Source organism: Pogoniulus pusillus, chromosome 25 (genome assembly GCF_015220805.1).
Source record: "Pogoniulus pusillus isolate bPogPus1 chromosome 25, bPogPus1.pri, whole genome shotgun sequence".
Classification (NCBI taxonomy): Eukaryota; Metazoa; Chordata; class Aves; order Piciformes; family Lybiidae; genus Pogoniulus; species Pogoniulus pusillus.
The window spans coordinates 11,715,750-11,733,361 of NC_087288.1; the positions used below are offsets into that span (position 1 = coordinate 11,715,750).

A 17,612-nucleotide genomic window follows, 5' to 3' on the forward strand; every position below is an offset into this window, starting at 1 on the left:
TTTCTAAAGTGTGGGGAGGGCAGGGAACACCCAAACCACCACATTACCAGAAGAAGTTAATGACAAATACGGCAATCCTGCAAGCAAGTTGCACAGTTTTTGCGCAAGCTGAAGCAGACTGAAGAAACAGTGCAACACTGGGAAATGCAAAAGGAGAAGGCACATCATTATTTGCATTTAAGCTACACTCACCCACATTCTCTGCTGTCTCACTACCTGCTTGTTTCATAGCTGAAAAACAATATTGCTGTCTCTTTGCTGAATACAGTAGAACATTGCTGTCAGTTGTTAACGACGACTCATTTCCTTGGGAAAAGTTCAATTAAAACCACTGTTGGCATCAGTCTGTGCTACAGCAAAAATATTTATAAGGGACAAATGCTCCATATCTTCATGCCACAGAGTAAAGTGCTGCCCAAAAGCTCTGCAGGCTGGCATGTGCAGTAAGTGCTGGAAAGTGTTCTTCCTAAAATACCACAGTTGTTTATCAGTAGTACTACTACTGATGCATTTCAACTTAATAAAATGTTATAAAAGCCATTACACTGTTGTTAACTGTGGCTAAGAAAAACAATCCTAATGGCATGGATGAATCCAACCACACCACTAGGGACTACATAGCTTGATTTGCCTAACCTAAGTCTCACAACAAAAAGGTAGAAGGAAAGAGATCTAAGGTTTCAAAATGATCAAGACATAACTGCAGCACTACTTTTCCTTTTTCTGCTCTATCTTTAGGAAAAAAAAAACCCTAAAGAACATAAAAACCCAACAGAAACCCCCACTTAGTACACAGCAGTGATGCAAGGGGCAAAGAAAAAACCTCTGCAAACATCTGTTAAACTATTAGCCCTTTTTTCCCCATATACAAATAATCTTCCCACTGCTCCTTTGGACACACACATTATATGTTGATCCCACTTGGTCCAGGCTCTGGCTGATGCAGCCAGCCAGTGTTTTATGCCTGGTGCCTCACCCCGTCTCACTAAGGCTGCAGCTTTCACCTCCTGGTGCTCTACAACTCCTAGGGTTCAAATGGAAGTTGGGGCTAACACAAACCAGAGCAGGAGGTGGCAGAAGAATAAACTGGTCTGACAGTTTGAACAGGACACAGTACATGCAGCATACTTACCCCAGGATGCTCACCACATTGGTCAGAAGGGAATGCATCTCTATCTTTGAAAAACATAAAATGGTAGTTAAATGAAGTTGTGAGATTGATAAATGAACTCTGGTTATTTAAGTAGTTCCGGAGCACTCAACACTAAAAGAACATGGAATTGTTGGAGCCAGTCCAGAGGAGACCACGAAGTTGCCCAGAGGGCTGCAGTAGCTCTTCTATGAGAACAGGTGACAAGAGTTGGGGCTCTTCAGCCTGCAGAAGAGCAGGCTTCAAGGAGACCTTATAGTGCCCTCCCAGTATCTGAAGGGGGCTACAGGAAGGCTGGAGAGGGACTAGTGACAAAGTCTTGTAATGACAGAACAAGGGGGAATGGGTTTAAACTGGCACAGGGGAGATTCAAACTAGATGTAGGAAAGGGTTCTTTGCAGTGAGGGTGGTGAGACACTGGCACAGGTTGCCCAGGAAGGTTGCAGATGCTCCCTCTCTGCAGATGTTCAAGGCCAGGCTGGATGAGACCTTGAACAACCTGTTCTAGTGATAGGTGTCCCTGCCTAGGGTAAAGGGTTGGAACTGGATGATCCTTGAGGTCCCTTCTAAACCATTCTATGTGCAACTCAGATCTTTCCACCTGATTCCACTAATAATAGTCAAGAATGACAGACAGCAATGAAGGTCATTATCATTACACTGAGGCAAGGGAGGGGGGAAGGAAGCAGGCTGATATGCTGAGGTTCTGAAAAAGTATCAAACGAGATGTGCCTTGTGTTAATGCTGAGTGGCAAAATGATACATCATAGCAAAAATTCAGTATCATAGAGCTATAACTGCTTATCACAGTGAGCTGTGAGAAGAACTTTGTACTGACTTAATTCGAGTCAAGATTCAATTGAATGTTTTTCACATAATGGCAGTGTCTGTCTGAAGAGAAGACATCAATTCAAACCTTTTAGACCAAACATTAACAAAGAAGCAGAAAGTTCCCTTCAGAGTAAGAATACAAAACCAACCAAAAAAGAAAGTTATCTTGTCATGAAAAGCTTTGTTTGGCAAACTAAGTAAGGATCAAACCAGTAATATGTTGGAGAAATAGCTAGATATAGCAGAGGATAGGCTTAGATATTTAACCTACTATTCCATGTTCTTTTCTCTGTACTTGTGTATTCCAGGGGATTCTTGCTTCCTGAAATGAGCCCTTCCTCTTTTCCAGAGCATCCTCTTTTCCACTGCTAATACTCAGTGATGATTTGAGCTAGACCCTTATTTAAGCAAGCTACTGAAGAGAAACAAAGAATGTCCAGCAGCTAAAAATCAAACTGTATTGGTTACAGCTTGCAAATCAAGATACTCAAACTCGAGTGGTGAAGAAACAGGACATACTACAGGGTGTTACTTGAATTGCAGACAGTTTTGGTGCCCAAGACTACCAGCTGATAGCCTAGTAGGAAGCAACCCTAGCTAGGGCCATATCTTAGACACAGGAATCTGCAGAAGGATCTACCATGACGAGCTACAAACTGCTTTGATTCCTGAAGGCAGGGAAGCAGAGGATTGACACCTTCTAGCCCCACATCAGCTATGACTGTCTCAGGCTGGGATGGAGACCAGTAATTTGGACTACACAAATTATATGGCACATTCCACTCTCTACAATACACACTCTTATTGTGGTAACTTGTCCCCAAGTGGGAGATAGTACAGGAGTTGTTACATACCTTAAATATTTATCATCTTTACCCTAAAAATGAGGTACACATTAAAAACAAAAAACAACAACAAAACAACCACCTAAAAAAAAAAAAAAAGCAGTAATTAGATGAGGCCACAAAAGCATTCCCCAGGCTCAACTCACAGACAGCAAAGGCAGTACCTAGGACTGCAAGAAAGTAATAGGTTATGCATTTTCAATCCAAAGGGACCTCGGGGTATTGGTAAATTGTAGCTAAACATGAGGCAGCAGTGTGCTCAGGAGAGCCAATGGCATCCTGGCCTGCATTAGGAACAGTGTGGCCAGCAGGACAAGGGAGGTTATTCTGCCCTTGTACTCAGCACTGGTCAGGCCACACCTTGACACCTGTGTCCAGTTCTGGGCCTCTCAATTCAAAAGAGATGCTGAGGTGTTGAAACATGAGCAGATAGGGCAATGAAGCTGGTGAGGGGCCTGAAACACAAGTGTATGAGAAGAGGCTGAGGGAGCTGGGGGTGTGCAGCCTGGAGGAGGCCCAGGGCAGACCTCCTTGTTGTCTACAACTACGTGAATGAAGGCTGTAGCCAGGTGGAGTTGGTCTCTTCCAGGCAAACAGCAACAGAACAGGAGGACACAGTCTCAAGTTGTGCCAGGGGAGGTCTAGGCTGGATGTTAGGAGGAAGTTGTTGCCAGAGAGAGCGATTGGCATTGGAATGGGCTGCCCAGGGAGGAGGTGGAGTCACCATCCCTGGAAGTGCTCAAGAAAAGCCTGGATGGGGCCAGGCTTGTAGCTGAAGTGGCCTGGATGTTTTAATACTTTAGAGTGGCACAAATGAGTCATGGTCTTGACTGTCTCTGCTGAGCATGAATTATGTACCTCATTTTAACAGAAGCCCAATACAGAACTACTGCAGAGATCCTGTGCTTTGTGTCAACCCTACTACAGCATTAAAAGGATTTGTCCTGCACTGAAGGAAAGTTTTGTCTGCATTCTATACAGAAATTGGATTCCTGTAGATGGCTTGTGAATCCATCTAGATTACTGAATAACCAAATTACTGGTGAACAAGTTATGTCTTCAGTAACACAGCTGTAGGATACAGAATCATAGAATGGTTTAGGTTGGAAGGGACCTCAAGGATCATCCTGTTTCAACCCCCTGCCATAGGCAGGGACACCTCCCACTAGAACAGGTCGCTCAAGGCCTCATCCAACCTGGCCTTCAACACCTCCAGGGAGGGAGCAGCCACAACCTCCCTGGGCAACCTGTGCCAGTGTCTCACCACCCTCACTGCAAAGAACCCTTTCCTAACATCCAGTCTAAACCTCCCCTCTGTCAGTTTAAACCCATTCCCCCTTGTCCTGTCATTACAAGACTTTGTCACTGGTCCCTCCCCAGCCCTCCTGTAGGTCCCCTTCAGATACTGGTAGGCCACTACAAGGTCTCCTCAAAGCCTTCTTTTCTCCAGGCTGAAGAGCCCAAACTCTTGTAGCTTGTCCTCATAGCAGAGCTGCTCCAGGTTGCTGCTCTCTGGCTGGAAAAGACCCTATCCTGTTCTGTAGTTTCAGCTATCAATTCTCATTACCAACACCACAAGTAGTACTAAGAACAAGGGCAAATGAATCACTGCTCCAAGCGCTAAACTGCCAGGACTAAGACATGCTCCACAGCTTCTATGGAAAACTGGTCAGAGTCTTTTACTGAAGGTGATGGACAAAACAAGTTATGTTTTACCTCCAGTGATCTCAAAACTTTAAAACTCTTGTTTACTGAATGTGTAACTGTACAAGTTGTCATCATTTTTAAAAGCACAGCCTGAGGGCTGTTGAGTTTTTGCCCTTCTGAAGGGTTGAGATAAGGAAACACAGCCAGTAATAACTGCAGTGATACATTTTTATCTTGTTAACTTGCAATCAATTTTTGTTAACTTGCAATCTTGTTAACTTGCAAGTCTCACAGAAGTGCTCCTCCACCCTCCCACCCACACTTCCTTTGTGATAAGTTTGAGAGGAAGACACCTGTCTTGTAAAACTTCTCCCAAGTTTTTATTCTGCTACTCCTTTATGCCTTGAATGACCAAAGAAGTCAGGAACAGCCCAGCAAAACTGGGCATTTGAAGGCCAGACTAAAGCTAATTGAATCATCTGGATGAGGGGATTGAGTTCAGCATCAGTAAGTTTGCAGACACCATGCTAGGAGCAGGTGTGGAGCTGCTGGAGGGTAGGAGAGCTCTGCAGGGCGATCGTGCCAGGCTGGATGGGTGGGCAGAGGCCCATGGGATGAGATTTAACAAGGCCAAAGTGCAGGGTTCTACACTTGGGTCACAACAACCCCAAGCAGCACTACAGGCTGGGGACAGAGTGGCAGAAAGAGTCCTGGGGGTGCTGGTAGATAGTAGCTGAACATGAGGCAGCAGTGGGCCCAGGTGGCCAGGACAGCAAATGGCATCCTGGCCTGGCTCAGGAACAGTGTGGCCAGCAGGACAAGGGAGGTTATTCTGCCCCTGTACTCAGCACTGGTCAGGACACACCTTGAGTGCTGTGTCCAGTTCTGGGACCCTCAATTCAAGAGAGATGTTGCAGTACTGGAATGTGTCCACAGGAGGGCGCCAAAGCTGTTGAGGGGCCTGGAGCAGAGCCCTGTGAGGAGAGGCTGAGGGAGCTGGGGGTGTGCAGCCTGCAGCAGAGGAGGCTCAGGGCAGAGCTCATTGCTGTCTACAGCTACCTGAAGGGAGGCTGTAGCCAGGTGGGGTTGGTCTCTTCTCCCAGGCAACCAGCAACAGAACAAGGGGACAAAGTCTCAAATTGTGCCAGGGGAAGTCTAGGCTGGATGTCAGGAGGAAGCTGTTGCCAGAGAGAGTGATTGGCATTGGAATGGGCTGCCCAGGGAGGTGGTGGAGTTGCTGTCCCTGGAGGTGTTCAAGAAAAGCCTGGATGGGGCACTTAGTGCCATGGTCTGTTTGACTGGCTGCGGCTGGGTGGGAGGTTGGACTGGAAGACAGTGGAAGTCTCTTTCAACCTTGTTGATCTAACAAGATCTGCCAAAAGAACAGATTTTATTGAACTTTTGGTTCTCGCTATTGTAATTATTTTTTTCAAGTTGCAGTTCCTGGAGTCAAGTACTAAAAATAAAAGTGAGGAATGACATCATGCAAAACATGATTTATGGCTGCCATGATTGTGATGAAGTAGCTGAAAGTAAGAACTCAAGAGAGTACAAGTGTCTTCTTAAAAAAATTGACATAGCAGAGCATTTGAGATGGCTAATGCCAACTTCTCCCTGAGCTGCCTTGAAGCTGCTGGAACCAATCTAAACCTTACAGCAGGAAGAAGGCATCAAGCTCCTAGCAGCTTTTCTTCCCAAAAACAATATTCTCATTTTTTACCAGCAGGATGTAAGTTGTCAAAGATGAGAACTCATGAATCAGAACATCTACCTTACATCATAGGGAAACAGTGGCTGACCTGGTAGTAGATTACTAGGCTGCAACTGTTATTAGTCATGGCTATATGGGCAGTGCCCAGAAAGCACAAAACCCAAGAGATGGAGAAAGGCACATTTCACGTGGTTAGACAGGCATCACAGAGGGCTCTCCCATCTGTCCTGTCACAGCAAAAGCTCACTGTGTTTATACTACAGAACGAGCTTCACTGAAAACAAGTTTTAAGTTGCCATAGCCATCCTGGTAGCTGGTTTTATTGCTGAAGTAGTGTTTACGTATATACACAAACACATTCAGTGAATCATCAGCATTCCCATCTGCCATTTAGCACATGCACATCATTAAAAGACAGACCTGAACATGAGTATCTGATCTGAAACACTGACCTCTGTTGAGAGAAGTTGTGCTGGTTTGAGGCTAATTGCAGTATTTTACTGAGGGAAATTAAATCTTTCACTGTGAGAAGAAAGAAACAAACCCAAGAGTGCCCTGTGTCAGCCATTCTTCTGCTGAGAAACACAACTAGTCAATACAGACAAGACACTCACTGCTCACACACTGTTCTGCTTTCTTTCTGGTGGTCTGGTCCCTGCAATTGCCTCTGCCTTAACTCTTTAATCCAACCTAACCTTTTTTACCTCTAACTTCCTTGATGTCTTTTTGACATCTCACCTCAGACCTCCAGATTTTTTATGTGATATGTACGTAGGTTGATTTGGTTATTTCTGAAAGGAAGGAAAGAGGGAAGGGAAAGGGGGAGGAGGTTTGGGTTGGGAGCCCTCCAGGCAATCTAACTGTTCTGGGAGAGGTGTTGTGTTTCTGTATTACTTTTAACTTGGATATAACTATAAATATTTCTGTACATCTGCTTGCATATTGTGCTAAGCTGTAAATATAGCTTCATTCCCTCACTTCTAGCTGACTGAGTCTAGTCTGGGTGATTTCATTTGGGGGTGGGGGGGCAGGGAACTCCCAAACCATCACAGAAGTTTAAATAAAAATAAATTAATTAAATAAAAATAATTAAATAAAAAAGGGGGGGGGAAGAGAGATTGATTCATTTTAAAATGTTTTTTTTCCTCAAAAGCATTATTGCCATGCAACTTCTGCACTGGTTTTGCTATCTTGCCAAGCTGAACTGCTACAGCTACTGCAACACATTTAATAGTCATGGGTCAGGATCTCCTTTTTCCTATATTAAAAGAAGAATATATCCTCCCACAGAACAGAAGAGTATTTGGTACTTCCAAATACTAAAACTTTGAACAGCAATGCATAAGGAATCTGAGGTTTGTTCAGGCTTCTTGTTCAAATGGGAAAGCCAACACACAGCAACTAGGTACTTTTCTTAGGGTCAAACTGAACTGATATATCAGGAAGACAACTAAACTTAGATCCTTCAAGCTACCCTTATAAGTTTCACCTGTACTGTCTCATTCCTTCCCACAATAAAAAATGGGACTATATTTTTGTTCTTAACCTAGTGCACCCATGTGGACAGAATTACACACCCCAGATAGGGCTGAGTGGTAGGTTAGACTGGATGATCTTGGAAGTCTCTTCCAACGTGGTTGATTCTATCATTCTGTGACCTGAGGTTGACTCAGCCAGGTCACAGGATCACAGAATGTTAGCACTGAAGTGACCTCCATAGATCTCTCACAAGATACAGAAGATACTCAGCTTAATATTTTCCTCTGCAAGGATGAAAATGCACATCAATTTGTCATCGGTGACACATAAAGAGACACAAAGGAAATATGGTATCAGACTTTGTATATTGCAGGTGGGGCCAATTTACACTGCTCAGGAAAATAGCATCAGTAATGGCTTCACTAAATGAGTTACAACAATTAGCATAATTAATTGCAATATCTTCTGTTCCTCCCTCACGAAATGAGAGAAAAAGACCTTCTGAAAAGGTCTGACAGCTGCTGGAATTTGCTGTCTGAAGTGGGTGAGTAGCTCTGAGAAGCCACCATGCACGTTTACTGAGGAGCAATGATCTAGTTCGAACACTGTCACTTGAACAGACCAGTTCCTGCAAGTGTGTACCTATGAAACTAGTGCTAGTGGATTTAAGGTGAAGTGATAAAGCCTGGCTTTAGCCAAAATTTCCAAGTGTTTGTTTAAGAATATCAGTATAGCTAAAGAACTACATGAACTCAGAACCCTGACATCTGTACAACTTTAGGCTTTTGTGGAACAGGGCAAATCAGATGAGCTGTCATTGCTCACAACTGTTAGCTCCTGCCCTTACGCAGTGGCTGGCAAATCAGGGCATATTCAATCACACCTCACCCACTGCAAAGCAAACACTGGACTTGGCCTCATCCACTGCTCCACAAGGCATTTCTCCCCTTCTGCTGGCTCACTCATGGGGGGTGACTCACAGCAGATGGGAAGGTCAGAGAGCTGGCTGGTAACCACCACACTGATCTCTACCCTCTCAAACCGGCCACGCAGAAATGCCACAGTTCAGATGTATGTGAACAGATTGTTCCTTCCAGACTTGTGCTAACTGCAGAAATACACCACAGATGCATCATCACTCCAACAGTGGATTATTACTTCTAGGATACAATCTTCCCTAGCACCTCCCTTGCACTGGCTCTATTGAGCAAGCTGCTGCTCAATCAGCCAAGATAAACCTGCTAATTCAGTTGTAAAAACAACCAAGACAAACAGCATACTCCAACAAAATCAAACGGTTTTAACTGACCAAGCAGGAATATACAGCTGAGAGCCCATTTCAGCAACACCTCACACTTGGATTGTGTTAAGTGAAGCATGAAACTGTACCCTGAAGATTCACCCATCACTTTCAGCATCCACATATCATTCAGTTTATATTTATCACAGATAGTTTCAAGTTGTTCAACTGCTACTCTTTTCTTCTGTAATTAAAAGCTGGGGGTGAAGTATGAACAGTTATTAATTTAAAATTAACTGCATTTTTATAACTTCTAGTAAGGAAGAATCCATAAGATGGACTGCCAGCATACTTAAACCTTATTGAGCCAAGGTATTTTAAATCAGCCAACTCACACAAGCCTGTATTTTGTCTTGTTTGGAGCTTTGTAGTCACCACTGATAGCCATAAAAACCTCCAAACAGTTGCTTTTGTCAATCAAATTTTGCAAAGCCTTCTTGAAGATCCCAGACTCAAGTCTGAGGGAATATGAATGCCTGACACTATCCAGTGGGAAAAAAACACAAGAGGTGATTAAGACTGTGAAGTGGCCATGGTCCAAGTTTTATTTCTACACAACAGAACTGCAATACCTACTGGGTCACTAGTTTGGCACTGATCAAAACAAAACTCAGCTTTGCACTAGTTAGGTGTCCAGTAGACTAAGACATGGTCACAGACTCTTTCTAGCCCAAGAAAGACTTTTCTCAAACACTTCTTACCTTGTCCAAGGTGCTTGAATCAGGAGGTTGAGGTGAACTAGAAACTCCATTAACATAGAGCCAAGCTGCCCTGGAATTCAATAGCATTGCTTTGAGGTGGGCAGTTGGTCCATAGAGCCATCTATATGAGTGAAGAAAAAGCAGCTCCAACAGTGCTGGCCACTGGATTAGAGCAGTCAAATAGAGAGAACTACCAGTTTCCAGGTGCTACCCAGAACTGCTCTGTGAACTGGCAAAGCTCTGAAATACCTGCCTTTACCCGCCTTTATTTTTTCTCTCTCTTGCTTTTAGCAACACAGAGCAGACTACACCTGCTCTGCCACACAGGGAACAGACTGTTCTGAAAACGTGCTGCTAGGATGTAAAAGGGCATGTGTACAGAGAGACACTGTCAGCTACATCAGAGGCAAGATGCTTCCATACTGCACTCTATGAGAGCTCTTTCTCTATACACAGACACACAGAGACATTGAATGCCACTCAGAAGATATTCTAGGAATGCATTATGGTTAAATCTGAACCTAACAATGCCTTTGGTAAGTCTGGGGTTTTGGGCTTTTTTTGGTAGTAGCTGCTGTCTGTTTGTTTTTAAAACTGAAGTTGTGCCATCACTAAAGAATTTTTTTTTAAGTTGATGTATATGTTCAAAAGGCCACTGGATCTGGAGCAGCCCTGAGGAAAAGGCCCTGGGGGTCTGGGCTGAAGAAAAGCTCAACATGAGCCAGACAGCAACTGTGTGCTGGGCTGCAGCAAGAGCAGCATGGCCAGCAGGGCAAGGGAGGGGAGTCTGCCCCTTTGCTCTGCTCTCCTCAGACCCCACCTGGAGTACTGTGTGCAGTTCTGGAGCCCCCAACACAAGAAGGACATGGAACTGTTGGAGTGAGTCCAGAGGAGGGCAACAAAGATTTCCACAACTATTTCCACAGCTACTGTGCTTACCTGGAGCAGTCTTTAAACTTGTCATACTGAACATATAGATACAGTCATCAGTGCAGTTAGCAAATAAATCAGTGCTCGTGGAATCCAAAACCAGGCTAGAATATCCTACAGATAAAGAGAGAAGTTCTTCTTAAGAAATAACTCCACAAAGATATTTTGGAAAAAAGGAATTCTCAAAGAAGATGCTCAGAGGGCTGCAGCAGCTCTGCTATGAGGATAAGCTACAAGAGTTTGGGCTCTGCAGCCTGGAGAAGGCTTCGAGGAGACCTTACAGTGGCCTTCCAGTATCTGAAAGGGACCTACAGGAAGGCTGGGGATGGGCTATTGACAAAGTCTTGTAATGACAGGACAAGGGGGAATGGGTTTAAACTGGCAGAGGGAATATTCAAACTGGATGTTAGGAAAGGGTTCTTTGCAGTGAGGGTGGTGAGACACTGGCACAGGTTGCCCAGGAGGGCTGTGGCTGCTCCCTCCCTGGAGGTATTGAAGGCCAGGTTGGATGAGGCCTTGAGCAACCTGTTCTAGTGGGAGGTGTCTCTGCCTATGGCAGGGGGTTGAAACTGGATGATCCTTGAGGTCCCTTCCAACCTAAACCATTCTACAATTCATGATTAAAATAAGGAGGGGTTTGTGGTTAGGACACTGCTCTGCATCTTTAATGAAAACACACAACCAACCACAGTCTAGATCTTCAGTCTGACAGACTTTAAGCACAACATGAGGCAAATCATCCCTTTGTAGACCACATAAACATGTGTAGCTACAAAGATATGTATGTATGCATACATATCTGTATGCATACACACAAAATTAAGTATGTAACCACAGAAGCAGGGACACAAACAAGCACTTTTCTCAGCCAGCTTGAAGGGCAGTAAGTTTGCATCTCCTGCACAAAAGAAAAATCAGCTCTAAAAAGGATACTGCTGAATTTTTCACCTCTGCTTTGTGAGTCTTATTTCAACCTTTCATCTCAATTGTCAGATCAAGATATTGTGAAATCTACCATGATCACGTCAATATTTTTGTTTGGTTTATTAGTCTCAAGCCAAGAGGAATCAAGTTGGTTTCTTAAGCAACTATTATGGGAAAACACAGCAAAAACACTTCTTCATCCAGCTATACCAAAGAAAGCCAGGCTTATAAAATTCACTGTATTCTCTACATATAAAAGCAAGCAGAATCTGCAAGCTTCAGTCAGCTTCCACAGTGAAATCGACTTTAGGACATCACAGTATCATGGGAGTTTACTGAGGAAATTACTATCAGAATTTCTGCTCCAGAGAGGGGCATTAAACCCCAAGCAGTTTGGATGTCCCTTGCCGCTGCTGAGGCAGTGTCGCTTCCACGAATCCCAGTCTTGTGGCAGCTGTGCCCAGAGACATCTGAGTCTGGCAGCTTTGCTGCTCGCCTTGGGCTTCTGCCACCTGGATCCAGACTAATGGATATTGCCTGCAGCTCAGAAGGCAGCCAAGCCACAGAGGAATCCTGCAAGAGATCACTGCTGAGTACCTATCTCACCTCCGTGAGTAAAGCCTGCTCTTCCCTTAATTCTCTGCTCAGCCTGATTGCTACTGGGGTAAAGCTGTGTTTGTAGCTTAACCTTTCCCATTTCCTGACTTCCTAAATCTCTACATTTGTCCATAACATCCTTTCGAAGAATTCCTGAGCAAATTAGAACCTGGAACTAAACCTAAACTAGTTTTGTATATAGTTTGGGGGCAGGGTTTTCAGGAACTTTCAGGACCAGGCACTTAGTGCCATGGGTTAATTAGAAGGGTTAGGTGAAAGGACGGACTCAATGATCTTAAAGGTCTTTTCCAACCTGGTTAATTCTGTGATTCTCCAAAAAAGTAATTCTATTTTATAACTCCTGACTCAGCCACATGAATTCCCTGCCTCCACAACACTACTTTCCTGCAGAGTGATAAGCAGAGATAATTTATAAGGACCAGGTGAAGGACATGTTATGTGATCTATTGCCTGAGACTCCAGACACCAGAGGCCAGCCTTAGAGGAAGCATGAAAACTATGCCTCAAGTATCATATTTCAAAAAGCATTCTGAATCAGTTTCTGGCACAGGCAACATTCTCCTGCAAGTAACAATTAAAATTACTCAATTGGTCAAAGAGCACACACAAGATTACACAGCTCTAGTAAATGAAATCCTTTTTTTGAGAAAAAGGCACTTGGAACAAATGACAACTTGCAACTTCATTTCCCTCTTCAACAAAAACCCAGTAAAACCAAAGCCTTCCAAAATACAGATACACTGGGACTTAAACAAAACATGATAATCTTTTCTACATCATTTATTGCTCCCACTTGCAAAATTCTGCCTCTTGTAAGACTCCCTGGAGCAGTCTCCTCCCTCTACAGTAAGTGGGTATGAGAAATGAGTTGCAACATTGTTTTTTTCAGTTGCATGCATTAGAGAGTGCTGTGTGTAGTTCTGGAGCCTCCAACACAAGAAGGAACTGTTGGAGCAAGTCCAGAGGAGGGCCACAAAGATGTTCAGAGGGTGGCAGCAGCTCTGCTCTGAGGACAGGCTACAAGAGTTGGGGCTCTGCAGCCTAGAGAAGGCTTCAAGGAGACCCTATAGTGGCCTCCCACTATCTGAAGGGGGCTACAGGGACTATTGACAAGGTCTTGTAATGACAGGACAAGGGGGAATGGGTTTAAACTGGCAGAGGGGAGATTCAAACTAGATGATAGGAAAGGGTTCTTTGCAGTGAGGGTGGTGAGACACTGGCACAGGTTGCCCAGGGAGGTTGTGGCTGCTCCCTCCATGGAGGTGTTGAAGGCCAGGCTGGATGAGGCCTTGAGTGACCTGTTCTAGTGGGAGGTGTCCCTGCCTAGGGTAAAGGGTTGGAACTGGATGATCCTTGAGGTCCCTTCCAACCAAAACCATTCTATGATGGCATGGTTCTACCTCTAGAGGGCTGGTGAATTTTAGTAATACACACAACCTGGCCAAATACAGTAGGTTGCTATCACAGGATGTTAGGGGTTGGAAGGGAACGAAGAAGGTCAAGTCCAAGCCCCCTGCCAGAGGAGGACCACACAACCTAGCACAGATCAGAGGAACACATCCACACAGGCCTTGAAAGTCTCCAGAGAAGGAGACTCCACAACCTCTCCGGGGAGCCTGTTCCAGTGCTCTGTGACCAGTAAAGAAGTTCCCCCTTGTGTTGAGGTGGAACCTCCTGTGCTGCAACTCACATCCACTGCTCCTTGTCCTATTAAAATTGGAAAAAAACAAAACCAAAACAAAACACCAAAAAACCCTCTGGATATTCCTGTCAATCCCTTCACATTAAAAAGACACAGACACTCAGCTCTGCATAACTTGCCAAAATATTTACCAATGTCCCATGTGCCTAGCATTAACATCTACATTATTCCAAAAATAGAAAGCACAGAAAGTCCTAGTCAGAGAGCTCTTAAGAGTCCTCTGCCATCAAAGCCTGTGGAGCCTGCTGCAACAGGTTTGTAAACAGTAGTGATCATGTAGAAGTACTTCTATTTAAAATACAATTCCAGTTTTAATGAAGCTACCTCTGCCAGGTAATTTAAAAGTAAACAAAGTGGGATCTGAGACCTTCTAGGTGAAAGTTAAATTTGTATTATTTCAGAAAAAAAAGGTTTCCAAGAAAAACCTGTAACATCATTGATCAAGATGAAGTCACTTCTGGGAATTAAAAGCGTGAGTACGCTGTTCTCTGCTGTTGCTGCTGTGATGGTGGCTGTCCTTGCTGTTGCTGAAGACGAACCTGCTGAGAGTATGGATCTTCAAGAGATTTAACAAAAATAGTTGTTTTAGGCCCAGTTTTCCAGACAATACCATTTGAATCTATCACAGAGGACTCTACTGTGATGTTGTGGGTGCCAAGTATCACAAAGTTTAACAGAAACTGAGTGCTGAAGTAGTCGTTGTGTGGTTCCACCCTTTGTTCCATTTCATTGGTCATGTTGTCAATGGGGATCTGAGAATACATGGAAGGTTAAAATGCCATTTTATATAAACCTGTTCAAGTAAGTTTTCTGCTCTTTCTGCTCTCTGTTTCAAAGAGAGGAAAGAAAAAAATGTATTTGTCCTGAGTTCTTCTTAACCTGTGCACAAGCATGTTTGAGCCAGCTTCACATGCCACTTCGATAAGCGTTGCTTTTTATAAGCTACTGACAAAGCAAGGCAGTTAGCAAGGCTTTTTCTCCCTGCAGTTCTAGTTTGCCAAAGTAATAGGAAACACAAACATTACACACTTCCTAGTCCTGTGGTTCTTTTAGAACTAATTCATTTTTCACTCTCTTTTCCCCCACCTCAAAAAAAAAAAACAACCAACCAAATATGCAATCTTTGCTAAAACTGCTGACTTCAGTTCAATAACCTATCTATCTCCCCAGATGATATTTAACAGGGACAGCCTGCCCACCCAATTTCCACAAAGAAAAAAACCCACCATAAATCTCACCCTTAAAATAACAATGAAGAAATCCTATAGACTATGTGGTAGAGAATAATCTACTCCTGCCTTTTTTCCCCCCATGGAGTTTCATATAAAATATATATATAAATAAGTTGAATTTTCCTATCTCAAGCAGATTCGTAAAGACTTGTCCAGAACATCACAAAGCCTCTTTTGCTTGGAAAAAAAGCTATTATTAAACAGGCATCACTGTACTGCAGACTTAAAAAGTCCCAGTTGCCATCTATGTGCTATGCCTAGCTCTAGCCAGTGCCTGCATGTCAAGAGTGAGAGGATTACAGAACTACAACAGGAAATTCTGTTAACCAGAAACAAAATAGCAGAAAACTACAGAAGGAGAGCTTGAGACACCTTCTGGCTCTATTTCTCCCATACCTTATAATCTTGTCCAGATTTGCTCTGCAGCACCGAAGAGACATTTAGACAGACGGATTGGATTTTACGGAAAAGGCCGGGTTTAGACCCGTGCTGAACCACTCCTTCTACCTTTAGGGCCAATTGCTGATTGTTCTGTACTGCAATAGGTTCTGTTGGGTTCCTTGGAGATGGAGACAGAGCAAGCTGAAACACAAGAAAACAGACCAAAATGTAATTTGATGCCACCAAAAAAAGAAACAATTCAATTATGAAAAAAGAACCTCTTCTTACAGAAAATCTTCCAAGAGAAGGCTCAGGAGGGAAATCAGTAAATAGAAACAGTTTATTTACAGGATCACAGACTGCATGGCATTGAAAGGGACCCTCGAAGGTCATCTTGTCCAAACCCCCCTGCAATAAGTGGAGACACCTTCAACTACAACTACTACCTTACAACTACAGTCTCGTTCAACATCTTTGTCGGTGCCATGGACAGAGGCATTGAGTGCACCCTCAGCAAGTTTGCTGACAACACCAAGCTGTGTGGTGCAGCAGACATGTCTAAGGGAAAGGATCCATCCAGAGGTGGTTGAGGCCCTATTCCTGGAGATGTTTAAGGAGAGCGGCCAGACAGAGAGGGATCTGGGGGTGCTGACTGATACCTGACTGAACATGAGCCAGCAGTGTGCCCAGGTGGCCAAGACAGCCAGTGGCATCCTGGCCTGCACCAGGAATGGTGTGGTCAGCAGGAGCAGGGAGGTCATTCTGCCCCTGTACTCTGCACTGGTTAGACCACACCTTGAGTGCTGTGTTCAGTTCTGGGCCCCCCAGTTTAGGAAGGACACTGAGATGCTTGAGCATGTCCAGAGAAGGGCGACGAGGCTGGGGAGAGGCCTTGAGCACAAGCCCTATGAGGAGAGGCTGAGGGAGCTGGGATTGTTTAGCCTGGAGAAGAGGAGGCTCAGGGGTGACCTTATTGCTGTCTACAACTACCTGAAGGGTGGTTGTGGCCAGGGGGAGGTTGCTCTCTTCTCTCAGGTGGCCAGCACCAGAACGAGAGGACACAGCCTCAGGCTGCACCAGGGGAAATTTAGGCTCGAGGTGAGGAGAAAGTTCTTCACTGAGAGAGTCATTGGACACTGGAATGGGCTGCCCAGGGGGGTTGGAACTACATGATCCTTGTGGTCCTTTCCAACCCTGACTGATTCTACCCAAGGCCACATTGAGTCTGATCTTGAATGTCTTCATCTCTGGGCAACCTGTTCCAGTATTTTACCCCTCCAGTATTTACTGTCATCATGAAGAACTTCTTCCTTACATCAAACCTAAATCTACCCTGCTCCAGCTTAAAAACATTGCTCCTCATTCTATTGCTAGATGCCCTTTTTAAGCAGTCCTTCCTCAGCCTTCCTGTAGGTCCCCTTCCAATACTGAAATGCAGCTTATTGTCAGATATTGAAATATAGTCTTTATATCAGTTTTGATAATTGCACTTTTTCAAAAGTGGAAAAAGTCTTGCACAAAACAGACACAGGTATTGTATTTTACTTCTTTGTTCAGCTTAGCAAGAACAAATATTCAAAATCTTAAGGCTTTCCCTTTACCCAGCTAAAAGGAGCCTATGAGGGAAAAAAGGCAAAGCACTAAGTGTCACCTACAGCCATTTCTACTCAGCTGATAAATACAGCTACTTTAAAAATCATTTGCTATTGTGGAAGAAAAGAAAAAGATCACAAATCTATAAAAATTGCATTCCCAGTACTTTGCAATGAAATAATTGAACCCTACTTGCCTGAGAGCCACCAGAGTGTGACTTAATGATTGTGTAGATGTCAAGTTACTTCTAACAGATAAACCCAAATGCTATTTGCAGTTAAGGATCTTCAGGCAAAACACTGAAGCTCCATCCTCAGTATGGCTTCTCTTTATGAAGCCTTTGAGACATTTTAGGCCACATGTGAGCAGTACTTACCTTAATACTTGTAGACTGCAGCTTCTGAAAAAAGTATCTTTGAAATGAAAGAGGTACCTTCAACAATGCAATGACAGCATTGCACAGACAAGCTGTATGCTGTAATAAACAGAACCAAAACAATATGTATCTTTCAAAGCATAAGACATGCCACAATTTTAGTATCCCTGAGTGCAACTTACACCAGAAGTC

At 44.0% G+C, this 17,612-nt stretch overlaps 1 protein-coding gene across 11 annotated transcripts in view; it reads right to left on the bottom strand.

Annotated features, from left to right (window-relative positions):
- INTS7 (integrator complex subunit 7) overlaps positions 1–17,612 on the bottom strand; it is a 48,316-nt gene that overhangs the window by 7,266 nt on the left and 23,438 nt on the right. For 2 of the 11 annotated variants that reach the window (XR_010307052.1, XR_010307050.1), the window contains exons 18-22: positions 17,421–17,519; positions 15,467–15,652; positions 10,604–10,708; positions 9,665–9,785; positions 1,133–1,176 (exon numbers count right to left, since the gene is read on the bottom strand). Coding sequence is in view for 6 of the 11 variants with exons in the window: in XM_064164458.1 (XP_064020528.1) it covers positions 14,303–14,590; positions 15,467–15,652; positions 17,421–17,519 (573 nt within the window). In the remaining 5 variants the exon portion in view is untranslated. Of the gene's footprint in view, positions 1–1,132; positions 1,177–5,899; positions 6,707–9,664; positions 9,786–10,603; positions 10,709–13,943; positions 14,591–15,466; positions 15,653–17,420; positions 17,520–17,612 lie in introns of those variants that run through there. The other 9 variants (XM_064164464.1, XM_064164462.1, XR_010307053.1 and 6 more) reach the window with 8 other exon arrangements.